Source organism: Hemicordylus capensis, chromosome 1, assembly GCF_027244095.1.
Source record: "Hemicordylus capensis ecotype Gifberg chromosome 1, rHemCap1.1.pri, whole genome shotgun sequence".
Lineage (NCBI taxonomy): Eukaryota > Metazoa > Chordata > Lepidosauria > Squamata > Cordylidae > Hemicordylus > Hemicordylus capensis.
In genome coordinates, this window is record NC_069657.1 from 4,562,086 (window position 1) to 4,588,438 (window position 26,353).

Below are 26,353 nucleotides of genomic sequence, written 5' to 3' on the forward strand. Positions count from 1 at the left end.
ATTGAAGCATATCTGCTATAACTCCCAATGTTCCATTTTTTCAATTCCCAGGTTTTCTGCACATACTTTTGAACAAAGTGGTGAATTATATGAACATCAGAGGTTACAGCTGATGTGCCAGTAATATGGATCAGTTTTGTATTTCCTTTCTTTTCAGTGCTCTCCTAGTTTTCAATTCCTCGGCACGCAGAGATTCCACCTTTTTAGTCCCCCTGTATAAATCTAGTTTAGTGGGCCAGAAAGGTATGCACTAAAGCAAAACAGTTAAGGCTTTATTATTTTCCTTCGACTGCTTGGGTCTGACTGTTCTAGATTAAATGACTTCCCTTTAACAACTCTGTGTAGGATTTCCCCTTTATCAAGTAAAGGGCAGAAGGACTTTTACCCAAGAATCTTATATTTATCTCTCTCCTCCACCTGAGCATAGGAACAGCCAGCAAGGTGCAGTGATTAGAGCGCTGGACTAGGACTGGGGAGACCCGAGTTCAAATCCCTACTCAGCCATGATACTAGCTGGGTGACTCTGGGCTAGTCAATTCACTCTCAGCCTAACCTACTTCACAGGGTTGTTGTGAAAGAGAAACTCAAGTATGTAGCACACTGCTCTGGGCTCCTTGGAGGAAGAGCAGAATATAAAATGTAAAAAAAAAAAGTGCTAGTCTAGGGCCTGGGAGACAAAGAAAGTGAAAGCCTGGGAGAAGGAGAGGCAAGAGAAGAGGGTACAGATAAGACACTACTCTGTAAGGAAGTGTGCTTTGTCCTTGCCACCTCTGCTGACCCAAATCTGTTAATAGTCATTACTTCAATACATGAAAGGAATTTCCCGAGATTATTTCTCCAAATCCACTCAATGAAGTTTTGGCTGTTGGGAATCTATCTGACAACAGGTGACAGCAGTCCGTCCAGTTTCAGAACTGAATAAAACAGATGGGATCCTCTGTCTAAGATCTGACGGGTGGCAAAGCATCTTTACTCCACAACTGTTGCCCATAATGGGTGCTTCACACACTGCTCTGGGTAACATGGTCAGCTGAGCTTATGGTAGGTTTGGGTTCAGGCAAGAGTGTGTGTGTGTGTGTGTGTGTGTGTGTGTGTGTGTGTGTGTGTGTGTGTGTGTGTCCACACAAACGCGGACACAAAGGGTTACGCTTGTAATGACTTCGTATGTTTCCTTCTTCTTCTTCTTCTATCGGACGAGGAAGATTTCTGACTTCCCCCCACCCCAACCCGAGGGGCCTCTGCCCAGCAAGGAAGCCGCCCTGATGCGGCTGCTACTGTTGCCGCCTTCAGCTGCCGCCGCTTTCGTTCCCAAAGCAGCTCTGGAGACGCGGCTCCCGAAGGGCGGCCACTCCTTCCGGGCACCCACCGGTCATCTCGGCCATGTGGGCGGCGGGGATGCCCATGAGGCCGGCGCAGGCCTCCCGCTGCTGGGCCACCAGGGGCTTGGTGGGGGCCAGGAAGAGGACCTTGCCGCCGGGGAACCACCGGTAGAAGTTGTACATGACGACGGCGGCCACCAGCGTCTTGCCCAGCCCGGTCGGCAGGCAGAGCAGCGTGTTGGCCTCCAGGGCGGCCCGCGCCGCCCGCACCTGGTAGGCCCGCTCCTCCACGCGCCCGCCCCACGGGTACACCCACAGCGCGCCCGCCGGGCCCCCCACGAACGACGACGACGAGGAGGAGGAGGAGAAGGAAGCGCCGCCGCCAACCGGGCCAGGCCCGCCCGCCGCCGCTTCGGCCACCAGCGCCGCCGCCGCCAGCGCCTCGTCGTCGTCGTCGTCGTCGTCCGCCGCCGGCCCCGAGGCAGGCCGGGCCCCCCATGTCTGGAAGAGCGTGGCCTGCCGCCTCTTCATCATCCTTGGCGCTGAGGAGGCCGAGGGCGCCATCTTGGCAGCGCCCGAACGGCCCTCCTTGAAAACCCCGCCGCGCGCGCCGCCCCCGCTGAGGCGCGCCCGGATTGGCTCGACGCTACCGGTCACGTGCGGCGCGTCTCCCGCCTCCCCTGCCCTCAAAGGGGGCGTGTCTCGCCCGCTCTCCTCCTGGTCCCTAGAGCGAGAGAAAGACCAGAGTCGAGTCGACAGGGGACCTGTCTGGGTTGAAAGAGGGAAAGTCGTGCTTATTATTTATTTATTTAGTAAGTAAGTAAGTACATTTATATGCCGCCCCCTACAAAAAGGTCCCTGGGCAGTTCACAATAGAAAACCGATTAAAACATTAACGTAATGAAAACGATTTAAAATACAAATAAAAACACTAAAATCGAAGCTTTAAAACTATAAACTAAATAGCCTGACTTAACAGGTATGTTTTTAAGTCCTTCTTACAAACTTTCAGAGAAGGGGAAACTAATTCTGTCAGGAAGTGCATTTCTGGGGCAACTCCGGAAAAGGCTTGGCTTCAAGTTGCCACCAAAAGAGCTTCATTGTTTCCAGCCACCCCACCTCACCCGGGCACTCAAGCAGGAGCTGTGCATAAAAACCAATGGATAAATCCAGGACCAGAGGTGTAGCTAGGAGAGAGGGGGCCCGTGTTCGCCCCTTTCCCTGCAGCCCCTTGGAGTAAGGGAGATAATGAAAAAAATGAGGGCCAGAGCTGGGGGGCCCTCAGGGGCTGGAGGCCCGGGTTCTTTGAACCTATCCGCTCAATTATCCTCTGTCCAGGACAGTAGCGCACCAACCAGCCTCTACCTTGCCTCCCAAACAAAAGTAGTAGAAGTAATTACGTGTGTGTGTGGGTGGGTGGGTGGGTCACAGTCACCCCTGAAGTGAAACGGACAATCAGTGTCGGTTTGACATCTGTAAAATATACCTAGAATATGTTATTGCAATGCTATTGCTATAGATGACATGAGCCACACCATTTTAGATCTTCTCTAACACAAAGCCAGAGTCTCCTGCCATGACCTGATTCCCTAATCAGCACGTAAAGGACATCTGGCTGTGTGTTGTCAGCATTCTCACACATTCCTTTCACACTCTGATGTTACTTGTAATCAGCAACAATCATAAAAGTGTTGAGCCTTCCTGTTCTTCTCTGTGATCAGGGACAGGGATGTTTTCTTGATTAGACTATGTGTAATTTTGGAATGTAGGGCAATAACCATGTCAACTATTGTTGCTTCAAAAGAATAATGGATGCTTAGTATTGTGATGTATCACCAGACTGTCTTCCCGGTCTTTGATTTGCTGGATGTGTGAAATTTGTATCCATTCTGTATATAAACTTTGGGCAGACTCCATTTTGGGCGGCCCTGTTATTCTGGAAATCTATTCCCAAGGGTTGCGCTTGCGCTTTATTTTGCTCTGCAGAGGCAAATAAAGCTTTTGAACTGTTCTCCTCTTGGTGTTTATTCATTGGGCATTTGCGCACCAGGTATATCCGGTATTTTACCTTTAACATTTGGGGGGTTGTCCATTTGGAAGAGGGGGGGAACCCATCTCCAGCCTCGCCTGCCTGGTCTGTGAGCTGCCCCCAGGGAGACTCCCTGACACTTTGGGCAGCACACACCGGCCTCTTGCCGGAGCTCAGGACTTGAGGAGTCTGCTTTGGGTGCTCTCCAGCTAGAAGTGTGACGCCCAAAAGGAGACTGGCTTCCACAGGTCGGTTCGGGTCGGGTCGGGACAAAATGAAGAAAGGTAAGACCCCCGTAGACTTCTAGAGCTGATGGCAGAAAGCCACATCCGAAGAGCTGCTAGTGAGACTGCCCTCAGGCCGAAGACCGCTCCCAGTAAGAGGACCACTCCTGTTCAAGGGAATAAGTCTCCTGCCTAGTGGGAAGCTTCCTGGGAGCAGTGTGTCCAGGGGAGGCACATTGTTCATAGGAGCGCGGGAAGGTCGCCACTAGCAAAAAATCAATCAATCAAACAAACAAATAAATAGTATCATTGTTTCTGTGATTGTCAGCAAGGGAAAGGGTTGCTCCTGCCGAGTGGGGAGCAGTAACCCGTTTGAAGGCCGTTTCATAAGGAACCAGGGGCAGTGTGAGTAAATCCGCGGATGTGTTTCCCAGAATATGGGAAACTCCTATGTCGGGCAGCAGCAGAATAGGAAGGTGCTGAAAGGCATCATCTCACACTGTGCAGGGGCAGGCAATGGTAAACTCTTGTCCTTGTCTATCTCTAGTCCTGACACATGTTCAGACTAGTGAGATTACACTTCCCAACATGCTGCTGCTGCTGTGTGCAGAGCACGTGAGCAGCAAGAGAGTAAAGCAGCAGAATAGAGCCATTTCCGACCTGACACGGAAAGCTGCCTCTGGCCACAATTTTCTATGGGCTCCTGCGGGGTGGGGGCAGGGTGTCCCTTTTTTGTTTTTCTCAGCGAAATAAAGCCCGAGCTCGAAAAAGCAGGAATTCTAGTCCCTTTGATTTTGGGAGAGGGGACGCTGTTCTCCAGTCACAGCCACATTAAAAGCCTGAATTATTTTGGGTCTCCCTAATGCCGAGGAGCTGAGAGACCTCCCCTCCCCCCAAACTTACGAACGTGATTCAAACAGCAAAAAACAAACATCAAAACACTAAACAGTGCATAGCCAAGGGAGGGCGAGTCGCTTTTGTTGCTGTTGTGAAAAGGGAGACGGGGGTAAGTTTGTAGCGCAGAGCAGCGGGAGTTCCCAAGCGGAGGCTCGTCCCTCTCCCGCTGGCTGTTGTGGGACACCCATCAATCATCCCCATACTCAATTGCGCTAGCTTAGGCATGCTGGGAGTTGTAGTTCAACGGCTCAGGCCCCACCCCGGCGCTGCAGCCTCCTCGGGAGCACGTGACTTTGATTTTGCGGCCTCCCGCACTCCTCCTCCTCCAAGCCGCAAGGAACAGAGCCAGCGCCTCGGGCGGGCTGCACTACCCAGCATGCGAACTACACTACCCAGCATGCCTCAGGCTGCGCTCCCCGTTCTGGTCAGGGGCCTCCTCCCACCCAGTTCTCTCGGCGAGGACTACACTACCCAGCCTGCTTTGTCCGGAGAAGTGGGCGTGAAGCAGCGAGGCCGCTTGCGCGGGGGCATGCTGGGAAGTGTAGGCTCTGCCGCGTGAGGGAAAGTGGCTTCTGGGCGGCCCTTCGTCGGCAGCGGCGGAAGACGCCGTAAGGCGGGCCCAGCCGGGCGCGCTAGCTCGCGTGTCGGCCCCCCTCGGCGCGTGTGTGAGGCGGCGGTGCCATGGCGGCCCCTGCGCGGCCCTGGAGCCCGGAGGAGCTGCGCAGCGACGCCCTGGCCAAGCGGGAGATCGTCCGCTTCCTGCAGGAGGAGGCGGCGCACCGGGTGGGGCGGCGCTTGGGCTTGGGCCGGGGCCGGCGGGGCGCCCTTCCCCTCCTTGCGGGTGGGGCGGGGGACGCCTTAATTCGGTTCTAAAAAGCAAGGGGGGGGGCGGTCTTGTGGCAGCAGGAATGGCCGCTTGGCTAAGCAGGGTCTGCCCTGGTTTGTATTCGGATGGGGGGCTCCTCCATGTGATGATGTGTCAGAGATTCCCCTTAAGGGGTGCGTGGCCTGCTCTGGGAAGAGCCCTTGCTTGCAGCAGGTCCCAGGTCCCCTCCCTGGCAGCATCTCCAAGAGGGGACTGGGAGGGAGTCCTGCTTGCAACCTGGGAGAAGCCGCTGCCAGCCTGGGTAGGCGTTCATGAGCGAGATGCACCAAGGGCCTGACTCGGTATATGGCAGCTTCCTAAATTCTCCCTTCCAGAGGGAATAAGAATGCATGGAATTGCAGTGCGCTTCTGGAAGGAACCAGGGCTTTTTAGTGGGCCTCCTCTGTCATTCATTTTAGTACATTCCCTAGAGCATCTGCTCTGCATGCAGAAGGTCCCAGGTTCCCTCCCTGGCAGCATCTCCTGATAGGGCTGATAGAGAGTCCTGCCTGCAACCTTGGAGAAGCCGCTGCCAGTCTGTGAAGACAATACTGAGCTGGATGGACCAAGGGTCTGACTCGGTAAAGGCAGTTTCCCATGTTCCTCTGACCCTTGCTGCTTCCTACTGTGACTTGTCCAGTAACAATCATGGCGAGGCAAACTCTTGTTGGATGTGATGCCCCATGCGCCTGCTACATCGTGTGTCGTGTTGGGGTCTTAGTCACATGTGAAGAAGCAGCAGCACAGGCTTCTCTACATTTTGGGAAGTGTGCTTCTTATTGCTGTCCTGACCAAAAAAAAAAAAAAAGTTGACAAAATTCTGGCAGCAATCATACAAGGTGTAGTAATAGTCGAAATTGTGCATTCTCCTGTTATTCCAGACACTGTGAATAACCACCATGGTAGGAAAACTGCCAAGGGCACTCTAAATGCCACTTGAGTTGCTTAAGCCTCTTGGGAAATTTACCCACAATGAAAGCCAAGCTCACACCATCTCTGGCATGTTCCTTTACCCACAAGGATGAATATTCAAATCTGGGAAAGTAATACACAAAAAAAGACTCTTATTTAGTTTAATTTGATCCAGTGACTTCTGTCAGTGGCTTAGAATGGCTTTTTAAAAGTCTACTTATTTTCGTTAACGGAAGTACTTTTTCACACAACGCGTGATCCACTTGTGGAACTCTTGCCACAGGATGTGGTCACAGCCAACAACCTGGAGGGGTTTGGATAACTTCATGGAGGAGAGGTCTATCAATGGCTACCAGTCGGAGGACTGTGGGCCACCTCCAGCCTCAAAGGCAGGCTGCCTCTGAATACCAGTTGCAGAGGAGTAACGGCAGGAGGGAGGGCATGCCCTCAACTCCTGCCTGTGGCTTCCAGCTGCATCTGGTGGGCCACTGTGCGAAACAGGATGCTGGACTAGATGGGCCTTGGGCCTGATCCAGCAGGGATGATCTTATGTTCTTATTCTAAAATGAAAGATCTTGCCCCAAGCACGTATCATGCCATCTTAACTAGATTTGTCAAAGGACAGTATCTGTTTTTCAGATTTGTGTGCAATATTTGTTGGCATGTATCTGTTTATTGGGCAGAACCTCCAGTTTATACCCATGTGTTTGGAAAAGCATCAATTTCCTTGCTTTGATATGGCATCTCATGCCAATGTACATCAGGTTGTGGGATCCTGTAGACCTCAAAATATTGCAGAGCCAATTCAGCATAAAGATCTGCTGTATCTATCTGTAAAGGCTTATATTTTTCAGGCGTTAGGGGAAAGTACAGCTTCAGCTTAGTGGGACACACCATCATTTAGTGGGATACTCCCATTATGAAATCCCCACCACCACATTAGTGGCTTATTTGTGCGGCTTGCTCACTGCCCTGCTGTGAAAAGTTAGTAGCTCATATAACAGAAGAGGCATACGATTTACCCCCTCTGGCAATTGTTGGAGAGGCCCAAAAATATCAGTGGGCCCCTATGTACAGAAATCAGTTTAGGACTGGGATTTGAGTTTGTAAACTCATGCATGCATGTGTGATTCTGAGAGCAGCATATATGTGTTTAAAATAATTAAGATAAACTTACTGGACTCAAGGAGTGCTTTGCTTCTATGGTTCCATTGCACATCTATGAGTTTATAAATAAGACTTGTGTATAAGTGGATCTGGAATTGAGGCATGGGATCCACTTTGTGGGGGCTTGGATGAACTGAAGCACATGACAGTTGCTTTCATTCCTGCTAGTGTATGTGGCCAGGGCTCAGGAAATCTACAGGAGACCCTCGTTATTCACGGATCACAATTTCATGTATCCGTAGATAAAGACCCAGTTTCTTTATCTGTAGCATGAAATATAGGTGATTTTTGCCAATCTGTGGTTCTTGAGTGACCTGAAATGACTTCCAATGTCATTTCTGGCAGCCATTTTGAAGCCCAGAGCCATTTTGTAGCTCTTTTTGGTTAAAAAGATTTAAAACAAAAAATAAGAGGATTTGGGGGCCAATCCTGGAGAACAACGTACTGTGCTTTTCTGCCCCACCCCGCTTTTTTAATATGTGTTTAAACTCAAGGAGCCTAACCCCTCAATCCCTATAGACTCAAGGTCTTGTACCCATGGAAACTGGTGGGAACAGAACCCCCGCAAATAACGAGGGCCACCTGTACTTGACTACTAGTCCCTGATGAGTGAAAAAGTATACCTGACAAGTGAAAAAAAATCCTGATGAGTAATGTACCAGCATAACTCAATAGACCATCTGATGAGTAAAATTTTTGGCCGGCTGGTGAACTCTGCCAACATTTTTTTGACCCCAGTGCAGGGCAGACAGCAGGAGCAGGGAACACAGGGCAGTACAGGTGTGAGAAATGCACTTACGAGCATGCCCTGAACATCAATGCATGGTTGATCCAGGATCTATACCTTTGCACTGCTGTGCCTCTCCTAGACTTTCCTATCCTAGTACTAATAGTGCTTATTCTTTGTAGTTTGCCCTGACCACTGTAGCGTGGTTCAAACCTCTTTTTGAACTTTGGGAGAACAGCCATGACACTGTTGATTTATCCTGCAATAGCTGGAGAATTGTCATCTTGCCCAGATACAATTGTTAAGTCCTCCATATAAGGCACATTACACTCAGGTTTCTGTTTGAGATGAAGGATGGAGTTCCATATTTGTAATGTATTCCTATTTAGCCCCATCAGGGAGTAGTAATGTCAGATCCCTACCTCCAAGGAGCTTACCATCTAACATCTGACACAGAAAGAGAAGTTTAAGTCATACTGATCACTCTTGCTTGTAGCCCATTCCAGATCATGTTACAGTACAGGCAAATGTATCTCTTCTTTAATGTGGAACAATGACGAACTAACTCTTGGTTTTGCTTATAGTTCCTTGCAGAGCACAAATTACTAGGGCAGATAAAAAATGTGGCCAAGACTGCAAGCAAGGACCAGTTAATTGCAGCGTATAACCAGCTCTTTGAAACAAAGGTAGGTATCTGTCTTCTTAAGAGAAAGTTAATAACTTAACACCTTTTAAAAATAAACTTTGTTGCTTGTAAGGTTCAAGTTTACCCTATTCTACAGGCCTTTTATTTTTAACATGTTGATAAGGAGGCTATAACTTAGTGACAAAGCACATGGTTTGCATCTAGAAGATCCAACACTTGGTCCTGGTAAATGATCTTGGACATAAGAGAGAAAGACCCTGCAACCACTCAAAGGAAGACCTCCTGGGCTTGAAAACCAGTGGTCTGACAGTATTATTATTATTATTATTATTATTATTATTATTATTATTATTATTATTATTATTATTATTATATAATTAATAATAATATAATTATTAATTAATAATAATAAGAATAAATAATATATAAAGGCCTTGAAGAATATATAAAGGACAGTGAAGCACTTAAAATGGTCAATAACGAGAAACTATTCAACACCAATGAAACAGAGCAGGCCTACAAGAAAGAACAAGTCAAGAACCGAGCAGAAAAATGGAAAAAGAAGCCCCTGCATGGTCAATATTTGCACAATATAAGTGGAAAATCAGACATCACCAAGACCAGGCAGTGGCTTAAGAATGGCCACTTGAAGAAAGAGACAGAGGGTTTAATACTGGCTGCACAAGAACAGGCACTAAGAACAAATGCAGTAAGAGCAAAAGTAGAAAAATCTACAACAAACAGCAAGTGCCGCCTTTGTAAAGAAGCAGATGAAACAGTGGACCACCTAATCAGCTGTTGTAAAAAGATCGCACAGACTGACTACAAAGAAAGGCATGACAAGGTAGCAGGGATGATACACTGGAACATCTGCAAAAAATACAAGCTATCTGTAGCCAATTGGTGGGACCATAAAATTGAAAAAGTTGTAGAAGATGAAGATGCAAAAATATTATGGCACTTCCGACGACAACAGACAAACATCTGCCACACAATACACCAGATATTAGGGATGTGCAAAAAATTTCGGGCACAGATCGATCTGTGCCCGAAACAAGCAATTTCGGGTGATTTGGGTCCGAACCGAATCACCCCCGATGTCCCCCAATATTTTTGGGGGCCGAGCCAAATCACCCCTGATTTGTGCCCGAAAAATTCGGGTGATTCGGGCTGACATCTCTTTGAATTTCCCGCCTTTTTGCCTCCATTGATTTGAATGCAAAAAGGTCTGATGTGATGTCAGCTCGAATTTTGGGTCCCAGGGGCAAAATAGTGGGGTCGGGTGGTAGTGCCTAATGGGTGGAGGCTACCACCCCAATTTCAGAGTGATTGGGCAGAGGGCTGATTTTTGGGGAATTGTTGAAGTTTACGCGTCTTTAAGGTTTTTCCCCATAGAGAAGCATTGAGGTGTCAGCAAATGTATAGCTTCACGCGGGGGGCAAAGGGGTGGCCTAGAGCAGTGTGGGGTTGGTGGTAGTGCCAGGTAGGGTCAAAGAAGCTACCTGAATTTTTTCAAAGGATTTGGGCAGAGGGCCCTCTGAAACAACAGAACCCTGTACCCCATGGGTTAGAAACCCATGGGGGTGGTTGGCACCCTATGTGCACTACACTACCACTCGCTCTGGGCCACCCCAGCACCTCCCAAGTGCAGTTATGGGGCTGCTGAAAGCTCCATGTATACCCTATGAGGAAAAACCTTAAAGACACGTAAACTTTAACAATTTCCCCAAAATCAGCCCTCTGCCCAAATCCTTTGAAAAAATTCAGGCCTACACTGCTCTAGGCCACCCCTTTGCCCCCCGCATGAAGCTATACATTTGCTGACACCTCAATGCTTCTCTATGGGGAAAAACCTTAAAGACGCGTAAACTTCAACAATTCCCCAAAAATCAGCCCTCTGCCCAATCACTCTGAAATTGGGCTGGTAGCCTCTACCCATTAGGCACTACCACCCCACCCCACTCTTTTTGCTCAGATCCCACGCAATGCCCCCGATCTGCCCCAAAGACACTAAAACTTCAAAAATTCCCCAAAAATCAGCCCTTTGCCCAATTCCCCTGAAATTTGGGTGGTAGCCTCCAACCATTGGGCACTACCACCCCACCCCACTATTTTGCCCCTGGGACCTGTTTTTCTTACCCGAATCGATTCGGATTTAATCCGAATCCGAACCGAATCAGGGGTGGTTCGGGTCCCGAACCAAATCACCGAAAACCCGAATTGCACACCCCTACCAGATATAACTGTAGTCGAGAAGAAAGAAAAACAAGTCTGACTGTGTAAACAAGAAATAATCATACACACTTATTTGTTAGCCACCCCATAACCTATTGTTCTCTAGATGGCTGACAACACATTTCATTAAAACATGAAATCAAAACACACAACAGATTAAATAATAACAAACCAAAAGGGGGGAAAGAAAATACAATACAAAACAAATTAAAAACTCTTTTAAAATTAGTTTAAAAACCAAATTTAAAAATCAAAATTTAAAGGGCCTGTGTGAACAAAAAGTTCTTGACCTGGCATCTAAAAGAACAGAGTGATGAAGCCAGGTGAACCTCACTGGGGAGGCTGTTCCATAAGCAGGGTCAGAATATGAAGCTGTTTAAGGCAGCTTCATGTTTATTTGTTGTCCAAAGGCTCTCTGTTTAGTTCAAATGTGAGCAAATTCACTTCAACTGGGAAAAGGTGAGGATCATTTTCAGTGCACACCGTGGAGCTTTGTCATGAAGGATTCATCACCTCATCAGTCACTTCCGTGGAGGTGTTAGCAGCACACATGCATGCCTCTTTTCACACAGAGCTTGCCTCCTTCCTTGAAGGAGGAAGCTCTTTCAGGCAAGGAAGCCCTGTGTGCATACCGTCGCCCCACACGGCATGCATGACAGGGAAGGAGAGCTGGTCTGGTGTGAGCAAGCAGGACTTGTCCCCTTAGGTAAGTAGGGTCTGCCCTGGTTGCATTTGAATGGGAGACTACAGGTGAAACTCGGAAAATTAGAATATCGTGCAAAAGTCCATTAATTTCAGTAATGCAAATTAAAAGGTGAAACTGATATATGAGACAGACGCATTACATGCAAAGCGAGATAAGTCAAGCCTTAATTTGTTATAATTGTGATGATCATGGCGTACAGCTCATGAAAACCCCAAATCCACAATCTCAGAAAATTAGAATATTACATGGAACCAAGAAGACAAGGATTGAAGAATAGAACAATATCGGACCTCTGAAAAGTATAAGCATGCATATGTATTCAGTACTTGGTTTGGGCCCCTTTTGCAGCAATTACTGCCTCAATGTGGCGTGGCATGGATGCTATCAGCCTGTGGCACTGATGAGGTATTATGGAAGACCAGGATGCTTCATTAGCGGCCTTCAGCAATTCTGCATTGTTTGGTCTCATGTCTCTCGTCCTTCTCTTGGCAATGCCCCATAGATTCTCTATGGGGTCAGGTCAGGCGAGTTTGCTGGCCAATCAAGCACAGTACACTGTATACTTTTCAGAGGTCCGATATTGTCCTATTCTTCAATCCTTGTCTTCTTGGTTCCATGTAATATTCTAATTTTCTGAGATTGTGGATTTGGGGTTCTCATGAGCTGTACGCCATGATCATCACAATTATAACAAATTAAGGCTTGACTTATCTCGCTTTGCATGTAATGCGTCTGTCTCATATATCAGTTTCACCTTTTAATTTGCATTACTGAAATTAATGGACTTTTGCATGATATTCTAATTTTCCGAGTTTCACCTGTAGGAGTGTGAGCATTGTAAGATATTCCCCTCAGGGGATGGAGCCGCTCTGGGAAGAGCAGAAGGTTCCAAGTTCCCTCCCTGGCAGCATCTCCAAGAGAGGGCTGAGAGAGTCTCCTGCCTGCAACCTTGGAGAAGCCACTGCCAGTCTATGTGGACAATACTGAGCTAGATGGACCAGTGGTCTGACTCAGTATATGGCAGCTTTCTACGTTCCTACATGTACTGTATCAGGATGACAGTTCCCTAATGCAGTGCTGGCCAGTGCGCCCCACTCTTAAGCATGAGTTTCTGACGCACCAAGTCTTCAGTAGTCCTACTGCTACTCTTCTATCATCTGTAAATGTTGAGCAAAACAAGGTGGTTCAGTTGTATCTCATCAAAAGAAAGAATTCTGTTGACAGGACCCCATCATCTTGTGTGTGGCCTTTGACTTGAAGTTTTTATTGTGTAATTACATTGCCCAGCCTTCCAGACATTGACATATTTCACAACTGCTGTAGCATAGCAGCAAAGAGACTGAACTACAAACCAGAAAGTTACATTCAGTTCACATTTTGCCTCTGCTAGAACTCACTTGGTGGCATTAGGAATCTCACATTTCCTTTCTGCCTCAATTTCCTTCCTCTCTGATAGTGGGATAATAACACCTACCTTATGAGGATGTTGTAAGGATTATAACAAGATAATGCACGTGAAGCTCTCTGAACATTTGAAAGCAGTCTATAAGCCCTGCAGTGGGGAATTGCCTAATGACTGATATTTTATTTCCAGAGCTTTAAAGGCACAGAGAGCACAGAGCATGTGGCAGAGGAGGTGAAAACCATCAAGCTCGAAGAGGACAAGCCAAAAGAAATGAAGCCTGAGGAAGCTGTTGACGAGGTAGGCTTGGAGACCAGAAATTTGTAGTGGCTGGCTGGCGAGAAGATGGGAACCTTAAAGGAAGGAGAGATGCTGAGAAAGGGATGGCTAATATGCCCAGGGTGGGTACTGTAGATAAGAGCCACTTCAGACCTTCAGAAACTGTAACAAGTTGTTCTAGCAAGAACTAATCTGCCTACGTTCCTTTCACTGCCTCTACAACTGGACTAAATTTGGACCAAATTGGTTTGGCACATCACAAGCTAACCCACTTGCGCCTCGAACGTTCATGCGTCTGCCATCTATAATTGGGGTGGATGACAGCATTACAAACTATGCCCTTGAGGTGTCCCTACCACTGTACCCAGTTTGGTTTGTATTGGCCCAGGCATTGCGAAACTGATGTGGGGGACCCACGGACAGACACACACACAGAATGCTGGGTGATCTCATAAGCCTGCTGGAAAGTAGGCTAAAAATACTTTGCAGCATTTATGGAAACAGCCATCCAAAAAGTGCAGCTGCATCCATGACAGTCCCAGTTCACATGTTGCATTCTCCATGTAGCTGCATCACTGGTGATTTGTTGCATGGGAGAGAATGTGAAACCTGAACTGACTTTCAGGCAGTTTTGTAATGTTCTTCATGGATCTTTGGAACTCTGTTCCCTTGGAGATCTGTCAAAGCATGCAGATTTTCTGGATGTGATGTATGATGCTTTTATTCCAGCAGACTTTACAAGGCATTCAAGCAGAGTTTGGAGTAAAAATCTGCAGCCGCCTTGACTATATAGACCTTGACTATATACTCTGAATCTTCAGTCATAACTGCTTAGCCACTTTGCTGCTCAGGATATTTCATGAGTCTGAAACACTGCACGGGCTGTATTTGGCCACTGGTCATATGAAGTAATTTTAAGTAATCTTAAAAGTGACCTCAGTTGTAAATAGAGGCCTTCATCCTTGCGATGCAGAGGACTTGATTACATTTTCAGTCTGTCTAATTAAGACGTCTACACACCGCAGCGTTCGATGTGCCTTGTTAATGAATTGTGTGTGCAGTTGTGCAGGAGCGCTCCAATTGCACAGTATGTCAGCCACTGTTCTTTGGTTGCCTTCATGTGGTCAGCCTTTGGAACAGTGAGAAAAAGAGGGTGAGAATTGTGTCTCTTGTCTCTTTCCCCTTCCAGGGCCCTCCAAAATACACAAAGTCAGTTCTGAAAAAAGGGGATAAAGTCAACTTTCCCAAAAAGGGCGACATTGTTCACTGCTGGTATACGGGGAAGCTGCAAGATGGAACGGTCTTCGATAGCAACATTCAGACAAGTAAGTTTGAAGCCAGAAAAGTGAGATGGTCTTAATGGAGGTGGTGAAGATGTAGGCTGCTGATGACTGAGCAGTTATGACGGAAGATGTGGTAACACCAGAAATACATCTCCTGCACAAGCCCTGTTGGAAATAAATGGGAATTGAGCAAGACCAAATTGCTGCTGCTACACCACTTGTGTCCTTTCCAGTAGCTCCCAGTGAACTTGGCCCTAAGAAGTTACTTGGGCCTGTCATCTTAATTTAATTAATTAATTAATTATATTTATACCCCTCCCTTCCAGTGCACTACTGCTCGGGGTGGCTCACAATAAGAAGATAGATACTAAATACAATAAAAATAATAAAATTAACTAAATTAAACAAAAACTGTCAGATCAAAAACAACTGTTATTATTAGGTTCAGACTAAATAAAAAAGCTAAAAACTTTTTTTAAAATTTAAAATCTAAAAACTGAAAATTATACAAAGCTAAAGAACCTACCAGATATAACAACAGAAATGGAGCATTAAAAAGCCTCCTTAAAAAGGTGTGTTTTAAGATGTTTTTTAAAAACACGGAGGGAGGGAGCATTGGTAAACCTGTTCAGGGAGGGCGTGCCAAAGCCGAGGGGCCACAACCAAAAAGGCCCTGTCTCTAGTCCCCACCAACCGGATCTCTGTTAGTGGCGGGGCCATGAGCAGGGCCTGATATACTTAAACTTTATTACGATTGTAGATCAGACTGTACAACAAAAAACATTACATAAGACTAGAGCATATAATACAAACAATGTATTGTCTGGGCCTGAGATGATGAGCCTATGTCCTTACATTATTACAAGTGTGATGCCTTCAGTGGAGTCGGTTCACACATTCTCGGCTGGTGTAGGAGGTCACCCAGGCTTGGGATTACATCCCCCCACATGCTCCAAAAGGCAGGAAGTAGTCATACTTGAAGATCCTTAACCCAGTGCATGTGGGCGGATCTCCTCAGTTCTACTTCCTGTCTTTGCTCCAGAAGGCTCACATTACAGCTCGCTGGCTCTGGCCTTGTTTACTAGGCCTCTTCTCTTCTGCTTATATTCCTATTATTTTTTGACTATTTCCAATCTCTTCTTCACCTGGTATTCTACTACTATTAGTTTTCTCTAGTTACTAAAGAAAAAAATTAAAAAGAATAAAATTAAAATTAAAAAATTAAAAAAAAATTATTTCATATGTTCTTCCTACTGTCCGTTCTGTTATTCGTTACCTCTCCTCACCTCTTGCCAACCCTTTGGTCAATGTCCGCTAAGAAGACCTTCGGACTCCTGGCCGTTAGGGAGAGATCTGCCCGTCGGCGCCTGTTCCCGCCAAAAACTCGGGACTGCGCAAATCCTGTAAGGAAAATGGCGGATGTATCAGAGGACCTCGCTGGCGTCAGTAGCCACAGCGGTCCTCTCTGTCGTCCTCTAGCGTAGTGTGAGGAGACTGGGTGCAATTCATGCCACCAGCCATCCACCGTAGCAGGACACAAGTGGCAGCACAAGAAGCGGAGGCGTCTCGACAAAGAGGCCCCGTTGGTGGGAGAGTTTTCGCCCGGCAGCGCAGGCAAGGTAAGCCCGCGAGATTTGGCCTCCCCCCCCAACTCCTTTCCCCAGCATTTGGGTGTGCAGGAGGAGGACTGCCTCAGCAAGCGCTGGGGCCGCGCCGAAAGGAACATCAGTAGGAGTGGCCGCCCCAGAGCCCATTGGAATCAGACAGGGAGGACGTGGCAGGAGGTGCTGGGCCCGTGGACGGGGCGTAGGAGCGCCCAGAAGGCCATGAACAGCTCCCCCCCAGTGAGATAGGGACTTGCTCAGGGGGGTGAGAGCTGGTCGCCGATGCCCCCTATGTGGCCCCTCCCTTAGGGCCTACTCCTACGGGGAATGTGGGGGTTCCCCCCGACGCTGCCACTGTAAAGGGCTGGATTCAGGAGGCCGTTCAAGTCTCACTGGCAGCGGCGCTTAAAGCGCGGAAGCCTGCAAGGCATTGCATGGCAGGCTGTGATCCATGTGTCGTCCTCAGACTCTCAGGAGACGGTGCCCGCTAAACAGCCCAGGGTGGGTATACACCAAGACTCTGTGCCCAGGGGTAGGGGGAGGTCTTCAGACGAGTCAGGAGAGGACTCCCCAGATTTATTGCGACCCGGGGACAGTGGGTGAGAGACATTGCTCCGACAGTGGGTCAGAGACAACCCAGACAAGGGGCCCTCCTCCTCGGAAGAGGGGGTGATTATTGAAGACTCTGCAGCAAACTTACACAGTCAGAGGCTCTCTCTTATGGAGTATTTTTAGCCACTAATTAACCAGCCTATTGCTGCACTTGATCTGAAGCCAGTTACAGAGGAACAGGTCTCTCCTGTGTCCAAGGGCTCCTTGGTGCTGCCTAAGGCTAAGGCACCGCAGATTAAATCAGTGATGCCTGAGGGCTTTACTAATACCATCAAAGAGGAATGGGCGGCTATTGCGACTCCCAGACGTACGTTGGCATTGGTTAGCAAATTGTACAACTTTGAGGAGGAGACTCTGGACTTGCTGAAGGTGCCACTTACGGATGCTCCCTTCGGGGCCCTACTTAGTGCTACTCGGAAGCACTAAGTAGTGGTATCCAAGAATGGTATCCAAGAATGGGGTAGTGGTAGTGGTATCCAAGAATGGAGAAGTAGTAATCCAAGAAAGTAGTGGTATCCAAGAATGGGGACTCCTCTTTTAAGGAACCAGGAGACAGAAAAGCAGAATCTGCACTGCGTAGGGCCCACGAGGCTTCAGCAATGGCCATCAGAGCTGACACCACTGCATCCTTGGTGTCTAGAGCATCAGTCTTGTGGATTGACGAGTTACCCAGTGACCCTCCTGCAGATCAATCTAAGATGCGGCGTAAGCTACTTCATCTGCAGAGGGTGGCTACTTTTTCAGCGGATGCTACTCTGGACATTGTTCGATTCTCGGCACGTGCGGTCAGTGCAGGTGTCCTGGCAAGACGCAACATATGGCTGAAATATTGGAAAATTGATAATACGTCTAGGGCTAATTTAGCTGCTGTTCCCTATGCTGGGGGGAAGCTAATTGGGGATGAGGACCTGAAAGGGGTCCTCATTGAAACTAAAGATCAGCACAGGGCTCTGCCATTAGCCCCTAGGAAGGAGGACAAGAGTTTTAATCGTAGACCAACGCAAACCTTCAAGGTGTTTAGACCTCAGGTTTGTCAGAGGGAGCCTTTTAGGCCTTTTTGATCGCAGTGGAACAGATCCAGAGGCCAAGGCAGGCAAGGGTTCAATCAGCAGAACCGTCAGTCTTTCGGAAACCAGCAGCGAGGCCCCAAGCAGCAGTCCTGACTCCCACTCAGGCAAAGTGGGGGCCCGCCTTTTGGCCCGTTTGGAAAGAATCCATCAATGACAGGTGGGTTCTTTCCATTATCCTACACGGGTACAAAGTGGAGCTGACCAGCCCCCTAGGAAACAGATTCCTCCTTACCTCAAGATCCAGGAAACCGGAAAAACACAAGGGGTTGTCCATGGTCATTCAGCATCTGGTGGCTATAGGGGCCATAGAGGAAGTCCCACCTCCTCAGAGAGGCAAGGGCATCTATTCTGTGATTTTTACGGTGCCAAAAAAGGACGGATCGGCCAGGGCAGTTTTCAACCTATGCCCAGTCAACTGCTTTGTGATAAAGAGGAGGTTCAGGATGGAAACCCTTTGTACCATCTCAGAGGCATTGCAGATGAGGGACTACATGGCTTCAATAGATCTCCAGGAGGCCTATTTGCACATCCCCATTCATCCACTCAGTCGACATATACTCCGCTTCTGCTACATGGGGAGACATTATCAGTACAGAGCCCTTCCTTTCGGGCTCTCATCAGCCCCCCGAGTTTTTACGAAGGTTCTAGTCTGCTAGTGGCCACTCTACGCACCGAGGGTGTCCACCTGTATTGTTACCTCGACAACTTGCTCATCTGTGCGAGTTCGGAAGGGGCAGTTCGGTCGGCTCTGTCCAGAACAATGTCTGTGTTGTGTGCCCATGGGTTTTTGATAAATGTGGGCAAGAGTCACCTGATGCCCACACAGAGCCTTCGTCATCTGGGCATGGTAATGGACACCTCAGTATGCAAACTGTTTCTGCCACAGGATCGGATGGAGGTCTTATCGTCACTGGCTCGTGTGATTGCTTCGAGACTGTGGGCCAGCCTTGTTAATCTAGCAAGGTTGTTGGGTCTCATGGTGGCGGCTATGGACGAGTTTTCATCTACACCAGTTATAGTGGGCTCTCCTCCCTTACCAGCACAGGATTGCTGTCAAGCGCGACAAGAACATTCCTCTCTCGGTGTCTCTTCGCAAGTCGATTCGTTGGATGGCCCGGGGAACCTAGACAAGGGCAAGCTGTTCATAGAACCCGAGAAAGTGATGGTCATGACGGACGCCAGCCTATCGGGCTGGGAGGCTCACTGTCAGAACAGGTCTGCCCAGGGGCTTTGGTCGGTGGAGGAGTCGCTCCATAGCATAAACTGGCTTGAGCTGCGGGCTGTCTTTCTGGCCCTAAAAGCCTTCACACCGTTGGTGAAGGGAAGGAACTTCTTAGTGTGTAGAGACAACATCTCAACCAGGGCATACATAAACAGGCAAGGGGGGACAAGGTCAAGATCTCTTTTCTTTCAGTCTGTGGAGTTGTTGGATTGGGCGGAGAACAATTTAATATCCTTTCTGGGCCATCATGTAAATGGAATTTTCAACATTCGGGCAGATTGGCTAAGTCGGCAGGAGATCCAGCCGGCAGAATGGAGCCTGCACCCTCAAGTATTTTGGTGGCTGACAGAGCGGCTGCGGTGTCCCCAGATAGACTTGTTCGCATATCCTCAGAACGCCAAGATTCAGAGGTTTTACTCACGTTTTCCGACGTTGGGGGCAGTAGAGACGGATGCACTATCGGTGCCATGGCCTCCGTGTCTGCTGTATGCATTTCCTCCAGTGCCGCTGCTTTCCCGTTGCCTCAGGAAGCTGCGGGGGTCACGGGCATCCCTGATATTGATTGCGCCTTTTTGGCCCAGAGGGCCTTGGTTTTCCGAGATTGTCGACTTGGCCGTAGGTCATCCACTCAGATTGCCAGACCATCCAGGTCTGCTGTGTCAAGGTCCGATTTACCATCCTTGTTCAACCAACAAGATTTATCAATCGATTTGGCGTAGTTTTCTGCATTGGACAGCAAAGCACTCCCTGCAGCCGGACAAGTGCAGGTTGAGGGAATTACTGGATTTTCTTCAGGATGGCCTTGCGCTTGGTCTGAAACCCAACATGCTTAAACGCCAGGCGGCGTGCTTGATCCAGATGTTTTTTCCTCATCAACGTTCGTTTCAGGCATGGCACCCTCTTCTACACAAGTTCTTGAGGGGGGCAGCTTTGTTGTCTCCACCAGTCTGCCATCGTTTTCCATCATGGGATTTGCATATTGTTTTGCGGGGTCTGTAGTTTCCACCATTTGAACCACTTTGATCTGTGTCATTGCAGTTTTTCTCCTGGAAGGTGGCCTTTTTAGTAGCTGTAACATCGGCCAGGAGGATTTCTGAATTGCAGGCTCTGTCAGTTAAGAGTAATTTGTGTATTTTCTCTAAGGTCTCTGTGAGACTTATCTTGGATCCTTCGTTTATCCCTAAGGTAAAGTCTCAGTTTCATCGTGAGGTGGACATTTACTTACTTTCTCTTTGTCCAGATGCTCGTCACCCTGCAGAGAAGGAGTGGCACCGTCTGGATGTCAGGGGGGCGTTGAAGATATATATTGACAGGACGCAGGCTTTTCGTAAGTCATATGCTCTTTTCGTGGCCTTTAAGGTTTCTAAGATGGGATGCAAGGTCTCTACAGCCATTATCACTCGATGGGTCCATTCATGCATTACGGTGTTGTATGAAGCCCAGAAACTTCCAGTGCCTGATCAGATTATGGCACACTCAACTAGATATGCAGCCACTTCCGCTGCGTTATCTTCACCGGCGTTTCTTGAAGAGATTTGCAAGGCAGCTACTTGGTCGTCGCCTTTTACATTTTTAAGGCATTACAAGTTGGATGAACATGAAGCTGCCAGAGCGGCATTTGGTCGAAGGGTCCTGCAACGGGTCCTTCCGGGTCAGTAGCTCCAGCTTGGGTATTTTTCCTCCCGTGGTTGGTGCTGTGGTATGTCCCAAGCTTGGGTGATCACCTACACCAGCCGAGAAAGGTACATTAGTACTCACCGTGAAGGTGTCTTCTGGCTGTTGTAGAAGAGGTCACCCAAGGCCCGCCCGGGTTGTGTTAGGCTGGAGCTGATGATCTGGTTGTAGGGGGACAGTTTTTCTGTCTTTCTCTGCATTATTGTTCGTATATTGTTGTATATTCTCTGTTATGTTCTGTGGTTTTCATTCTGTAGCTTGAGCTGTTTTAAGCACTGAGGAGATCTGCCCACATGCACTGGGTTAAGGATCTTCAAGTATGACTACTTCCTACCTTTTGGAGCATGTGGGGGGATGTAATCCCAAGCTTGGGTGACCTCTTCTACACCAGCCAGAAGACACCTTCACAGTGAGTACCAATGTACCTTTTACCTTGCCTGCTAGTGGTAGGCAAGAGAAGGGATTTGGTCAAGTGTCAGACAGTTTGTTAAATGTGTTTACCTTACATGGCTTATTTTAAAAAACCCACAAATTATGGTTTTACTTATAAGTACAAAACATGGTTAAAAATGAGAGAATTGGTGGGGCCTTCCCAAGTACTTCAGCAAAAACTCATCAAGTCTGATAGATAACAAGAGCAAGAAAAGCTCCTCGCCTCTGCCATCGCAGAGACCAGACTGCAGATCTTTCCCTCTCTTTCTGAGGAAAGAGAGCTTTCCTCAGTTGAAGCTCCTGAGAATCAAACCAGCTCCTGCCTGCATAGGCCTGCCTGCTTCTTGGTCACTCAGGAGTAGGACAGAACATTGGAAGCTCTTTTTTATGTGCAGACAGAAATGTGTAAATTAATCCGTATCTGTCACACTTTATCTTCTCTGCCCTCAAAAGATCCCTGTGAGGTAGTTTTGCTGCTGCTCTCATTTTAGAGTTTGGGGAAACAGTAAGAAAAAGAGTGGCTTGCCCATGGTGATCAGCGGGTTGGATTCAGATCTTCCCGGAGTAAACCCTTTTGACTGCCATTAGAGCCAATGTGGGTGGTGCAGAGATCTCTCCACTCAACCTACTTCAGAGGATAACCCATTGCTCTGAGTCTCTTGGAGGGAGAAATGTAACAAAGACCTTGGTGGCTAGGTCTGTCGAAAAGAAAGCCATGTAGCTCTTCCTAAAAGAGGGTTTTTGCTCTTTGCTTCAGGAACTGATCTTTGAGGGAGTGGTGGGAAAATTTTATGCAGAGGAGTTTCCCCTCAGGAAATCTTGCCAGACTTCTATTTACCAGCCTTGATGCAAAATCAAAGTTGCCATCTCTACTTGGCTTATTGGCTGCTGCTTCCCAGAAGAAAAGAGTTTGGTGCCCAAATGGCTTCTTTTGTCGCGGAGACTTACCACTACTCAGCAGCCTGCTGCAATGGCTCTCTGTCCAAAGCAGTGGTGTGTGTGCAGCAAGAACTATTTATTCTGTCCAGGGAGCACTAAGAACATCAGGGTGGTTCAACAGCACCTGTGCATTTCAACGGGTCATGCACATGGGCTGAACTAACCCGAGCATGGAAGAGAGACCCGTTCTTAAGTTGGGAGTACTTCAGCCTTCCCATTAGGCTGAAGTACTCCCAACTGTTCTTAACAAATGTTCTTAAACATTTGACTGATTCAGATTTCTACCTGTTTGTTACAGTTCTACAAAACTGCTTAAGAGTCATTAGTTCAAATCACAGACCGTACAATGGGAGAAGTTGCCTTCTCAAAACCAGTGAGATATAATGGACTGGCCACGTTCTAGAAAGAGATTCAGGTGCTACACTCAGGCAGGCATGACACGACATGACATGGACCGTGCTATAAAAGTACAATATTTTCAGTCTGAGAAGCTCACGAGCAAACTGTCTTTTCAGGCGCAAAGAAAAAGAAAGCCTCAAAACCACTGAGCTTCAAAGTAGGAGTTGGGAAAGTGATCCGGGGTGTAAGTATGCTGTGCGGCTGGTTTGTGTCTGTCAGTCTCCCTTGCCCTGCTGTTAGCAGAGAATGCCTGTGGTCAGGAAGCTGTCAGGCCACCTGCTCAAGTCCTCCAAGAAGGTCAGTGTCCTCAAGCCTGCGAGTGGCAGGCAAGAGAAGGAATCTGTTATAACAATATATGTCACTTCTTCTAAGTGAGACACATGACTGAAAAAGTATTACTGAGTGCATTGCCCCCAAGAGATCAGCAAGAAGATCAGGGGCCTAGAGCACCTTTCTTATGAGGCAAGACTACAACATCTGGAGCTTTTTAGTTTAGAAAAAAGACAACTGCGGGGAGACATGATAGGGGTCTATAAAATCATGCATGGTGTGGAGAAAGTTGAGAGAAATTATTTTCCCTCTCACACAGCATTAGAACCAGGGGTCACTCCATGAAATTGATTGCCAGGTCTAGGACCAATCAAAGGAAGTACTGTTTCACACAATGTGGTGACAGCCAACAGCCTGGATGGCTTTAAGGGGTTTGGATGACTTCATGGAGGTCTATCAATGGCTACCAGTCAGAGGGCTGTGGGCCACCTCCAGCTTCAGAGGCAGGATGCCCCTGAGTACCAGTTGCAGGAGCGTACGGGCAGGAGAGAGGGCATGTCCTCAACTCCTGTCTGTAGCTTCCAGTGGCATCTGGTTGGCCACTCTGCAAAACAGGATGCTGGACTAGATGGGCCTGATTCAGCAGGACTGTTCTTAAGTCAACACCTGAGAAAAGGGTTGAATATTCTGCATTACTTTCTGCCTTCTCACAGACTGTTTTATCACCAAAACTTTCTTTAAACATCCATGGTTTATTCAGTAAATTTTCCCATCCACTTGACAATATGCTTCTTATATTTTAAAGTTTAGGGGTGAGGAATAATATTGTTCATCAAAGTAATTACAGTAACCCTGGCTGCTCCTTAATCAGGACCAAAACAGCAGGGTCTTGGGCTGCTTCCGAGCACCCACTAGAGCAGGAGACGCAGGAAGCAGCCCTAGTTGGAAAGCTCTGTAACTGTGCAGCAGTAGAGAAATGTTCTTGCCTGCATGTTATGTGTAGATTGCAGCACATTCCCCAAGTTCTTGTTTTTCAGTGGGATGAAGCGCTGTTAACAATGAGCAAAGGAGAGAAGGCGCACCTGGAAATCGAACCAGAATGGGCTTATGGGAAGAAAGGGCAACCAGATGCCAAGTATCCTTGTCAGGTTCAGTTGTACTATGATCTGATTTGTAACAAGTTCTAGTAAGAACTAATCTGCCTACTTTCCTTTCACTATCTCTACAACTGGACTAAATTTGGTTCAAATCGAGGTCGACAAGTTAGATCTCTTACACCTCAAATGTTCATGTGTCTACCATCTTGGATTGGGATGGATGACATCATTATAGACCACGATTGATGTGCCCCTTTGTGTCAGTCACTACAACTATCAAATTTGGTCCAAATCAGTTAGATAGTCCTCAAGTTAGTGCACTTGCGCCTCAAAAGTTTACACGTCCACCATATTGAATCGGGGTGGATGACATAATCAAACGAAGCCATTGAGGTATCCTTATGTGTTCCTACAACTGTACCCAATTTGGTTCATATTGGTCCAGGCCCTGCAAAGTGGATGCAGGGGACAGACAAACAGAATGCCGGGTGATCTCATAAGCCTACTGGAAAGTATGCTAAAATGAGGTTTGTGGAAATTCTTAGCTCTGATGAAGAGGGCAGAGTTGGTGCCATCCATCTCCAAGCATGAGCACCAAACATAGGACAAATGTAGATCCTCCCTTTCATTGTTGGGGGGTGGGAGGGACTGGGGAGAAAGTATTTATAGTGTGGCAGCCTGCAGACTGACTTGGGGTTAGATATCGTGCTGGCACTGGGTGGAAAACTCTGAATATACTGGAAGGAGCAGCAAATGCAGAAATAGGTTTTTGTCTGGAGGCAAGGTAGAATATTTGGGTCCCCCTGCTGTGCAGCTCTATTCTATAGTAATGAGAACAGTCCCATGACAAAATGTAACAAGAAATGCCCCGTAGCAGAACAAAGAAACCAGAAGCTGTCTAGCTGAGGTAGTTGTGTCCCAGGACTGACAGCTTCTTCAGTGACTGCACGCTTTAAAAAGAAAGGGAATTGATACTGTACATTTAGTAGGGGGAAGAATCTGTTTCTTAGGAAAACAATCTCACAAACTGCCTTTCCTGGCTAGTTTTTGACAGCAAATTGAGAATGTCTGCAACTGGCTTCTCCATCCCCAAATCATGGGAAATATTAACTATTCTGTCCGTTTCCATATTCAGCTGGTCCTGGTGCTTAAGTGGGGTTAATTTATATATGGAATATGACCTGTGCTATAGAAGAAAGCCCTTAACATTTACACCTCAGGATTCCACCAAATGCAAAACTTTTCTTTGAAGTTGAATTGGTGGACATTGAATGATGGATTTTGTCCTTCCTCCTGATCTCAGACAACTGTGACGATGCAGACTTGTGTCCAGGACATACAATGGTGGCCTTCTGTGCGAAGAAGGGGAAGAACTTTTATGCTAAGTTGCTGTTGTGTGTTAGCCTAAATTAAGACTGTCTTATATAAGGCTCTGACTTTCATTGCTACTATTCCACAGTGTCATAAAAACTCTTTGACACACAATGTGCTGCTGGCTGATTGAATATGTCATTTTAAATGTACCATGAGTGGTCCTTGCATTACAAATGCCTGAAGCTGAACTTTGGAAGGAAAATTATAGCGAAAACCAGAGCCCCTCCTGTGTTGACTTATTTGCCACATTGCAAGAAGTTCTAATCTCATCCTTTCCGCTAGGTGATCAATTAGAACAAAAGTAATTAAGATTCTAAAGGAAAACCCGCTCAAGTTGCTTACACACAGAGGGTGTCCAGTTTTCTAAACAGCGGTTTCCTTGGGCATGTGTGGCATATAAGTAGCAGCATATCAATCAAGCATATCAGTGTGCTTGCAGTGATTCAAGAGACTTCTTTCCTACTACCTCAGTAGAGGGAGCTTGCTTTTGCTAACACAGGAGCAATAAAGGCTTGTGGATAGGACACAGGGGAGCCCTCTCAGCAGGGCAGCCAGTGTTTCTCTGGGCGGGGGGAGGTGGAGATCCTCATCCCTCTTCAGACATTCTACTAAAAATGCTGCAGCTGTCTACAGCCTCTAAAATGGGGCGAGATGTCCTGCCCCAGTCCCCTCGGGCATCCCTGGCAGTGGGCTACTCACAGTGACGTTCTTCTGAAGAGGTGACCACCCCATCTGTGGCAGGCACTTTTGAGTGTACAGCATCTGAAGAGGGCCTCTGGCAGTTGATAAACTGCGACAGATCCCAAAATAAGAGTTACAGAACAAGGGGGAGATTACCCTCACCTCTAATCTCGAGTTATGTCCATGTTACACTGTTCAAGACAAGGTTATAGTTTGGTGAGGGGAGAGATGGCTTTTGCCCTTTTGAACATGTAGAGTGGTTTGAGCGTCAAATGCCTCCCAAAAATG

The 26,353-nt window shown here is 47.5% G+C and overlaps 3 protein-coding genes across 8 annotated transcripts in view; 2 read left to right on the top strand and 1 right to left on the bottom strand.

Annotated features, from left to right (window-relative positions):
* The window catches only part of FANCM (FA complementation group M), a 137,132-nt gene extending 135,195 nt beyond the window's left edge, over positions 1-1,937 (bottom strand). For 4 of the 5 annotated variants that reach the window (XR_008310779.1, XM_053267683.1, XM_053267693.1 and 1 more), the window contains exon 1: positions 1,367-1,937. Coding sequence is in view for 3 of the 5 variants with exons in the window: in XM_053267683.1 (XP_053123658.1) it covers positions 1,367-1,883 (517 nt within the window). In the remaining 2 variants the exon portion in view is untranslated. Of the gene's footprint in view, positions 1-801; positions 1,266-1,366 lie in introns of those variants that run through there. The other variant, XM_053267704.1, reaches the window with a different exon arrangement.
* A 3,036-nt stretch (positions 1,938-4,973) lies between these two features.
* Positions 4,974-25,495, top strand: FKBP3 (FKBP prolyl isomerase 3). Of its 2 annotated transcripts, none has more exons than XM_053307984.1 (7): positions 4,974-5,252; positions 8,725-8,826; positions 13,322-13,429; positions 14,598-14,733; positions 22,760-22,827; positions 23,951-24,048; positions 25,231-25,495. In XM_053307984.1, the coding sequence occupies exons 1-7, from the start codon at positions 5,151-5,153 to the stop codon at positions 25,283-25,285; spliced, it is 669 nt and encodes a 222-aa protein (XP_053163959.1). In that variant the 5' UTR covers positions 4,974-5,150; the 3' UTR covers positions 25,286-25,495. The 2 variants fall into 2 exon arrangements, with proteins under 2 accessions (XP_053163959.1, XP_053163969.1); XM_053307994.1 differs by lacking the exon at positions 4,974-5,252 and adding an exon at positions 5,880-5,915.
* Positions 14,740-22,747, top strand: LOC128350176 (uncharacterized). Its single transcript, XM_053307971.1, has 2 exons — positions 14,740-20,526; positions 21,131-22,747. The coding sequence occupies exon 1, from the start codon at positions 18,381-18,383 to the stop codon at positions 20,196-20,198; it is 1,818 nt and encodes a 605-aa protein (XP_053163946.1). The 5' UTR covers positions 14,740-18,380; the 3' UTR covers positions 20,199-20,526; positions 21,131-22,747.
* Positions 25,496-26,353: the final 858 nt, after the last annotated feature.

Excerpts from the sequence above, each read along its gene's own strand:
- LOC128350176 (XM_053307971.1), top strand. The coding sequence starts at position 18,381 with ATGCCCAGTCAACTGCTTTGTGATAAAGAGGAGGTTCAGGATGGAAAC.
- FKBP3 (XM_053307984.1), top strand. The coding sequence starts at position 5,151 with ATGGCGGCCCCTGCGCGGCCCTGGAGCCCGGAGGAGCTGCGCAGCGAC. Across the intron at positions 22,828-23,950 it reads TTGGGAAAGTGATCCGGGGT|TGGGATGAAGCGCTGTTAAC; the intron begins GTAAGTATGCTG and ends CTTGTTTTTCAG. Across the intron at positions 24,049-25,230 it reads AAAGGGCAACCAGATGCCAA|GATTCCACCAAATGCAAAAC; the intron begins GTATCCTTGTCA and ends TTTACACCTCAG.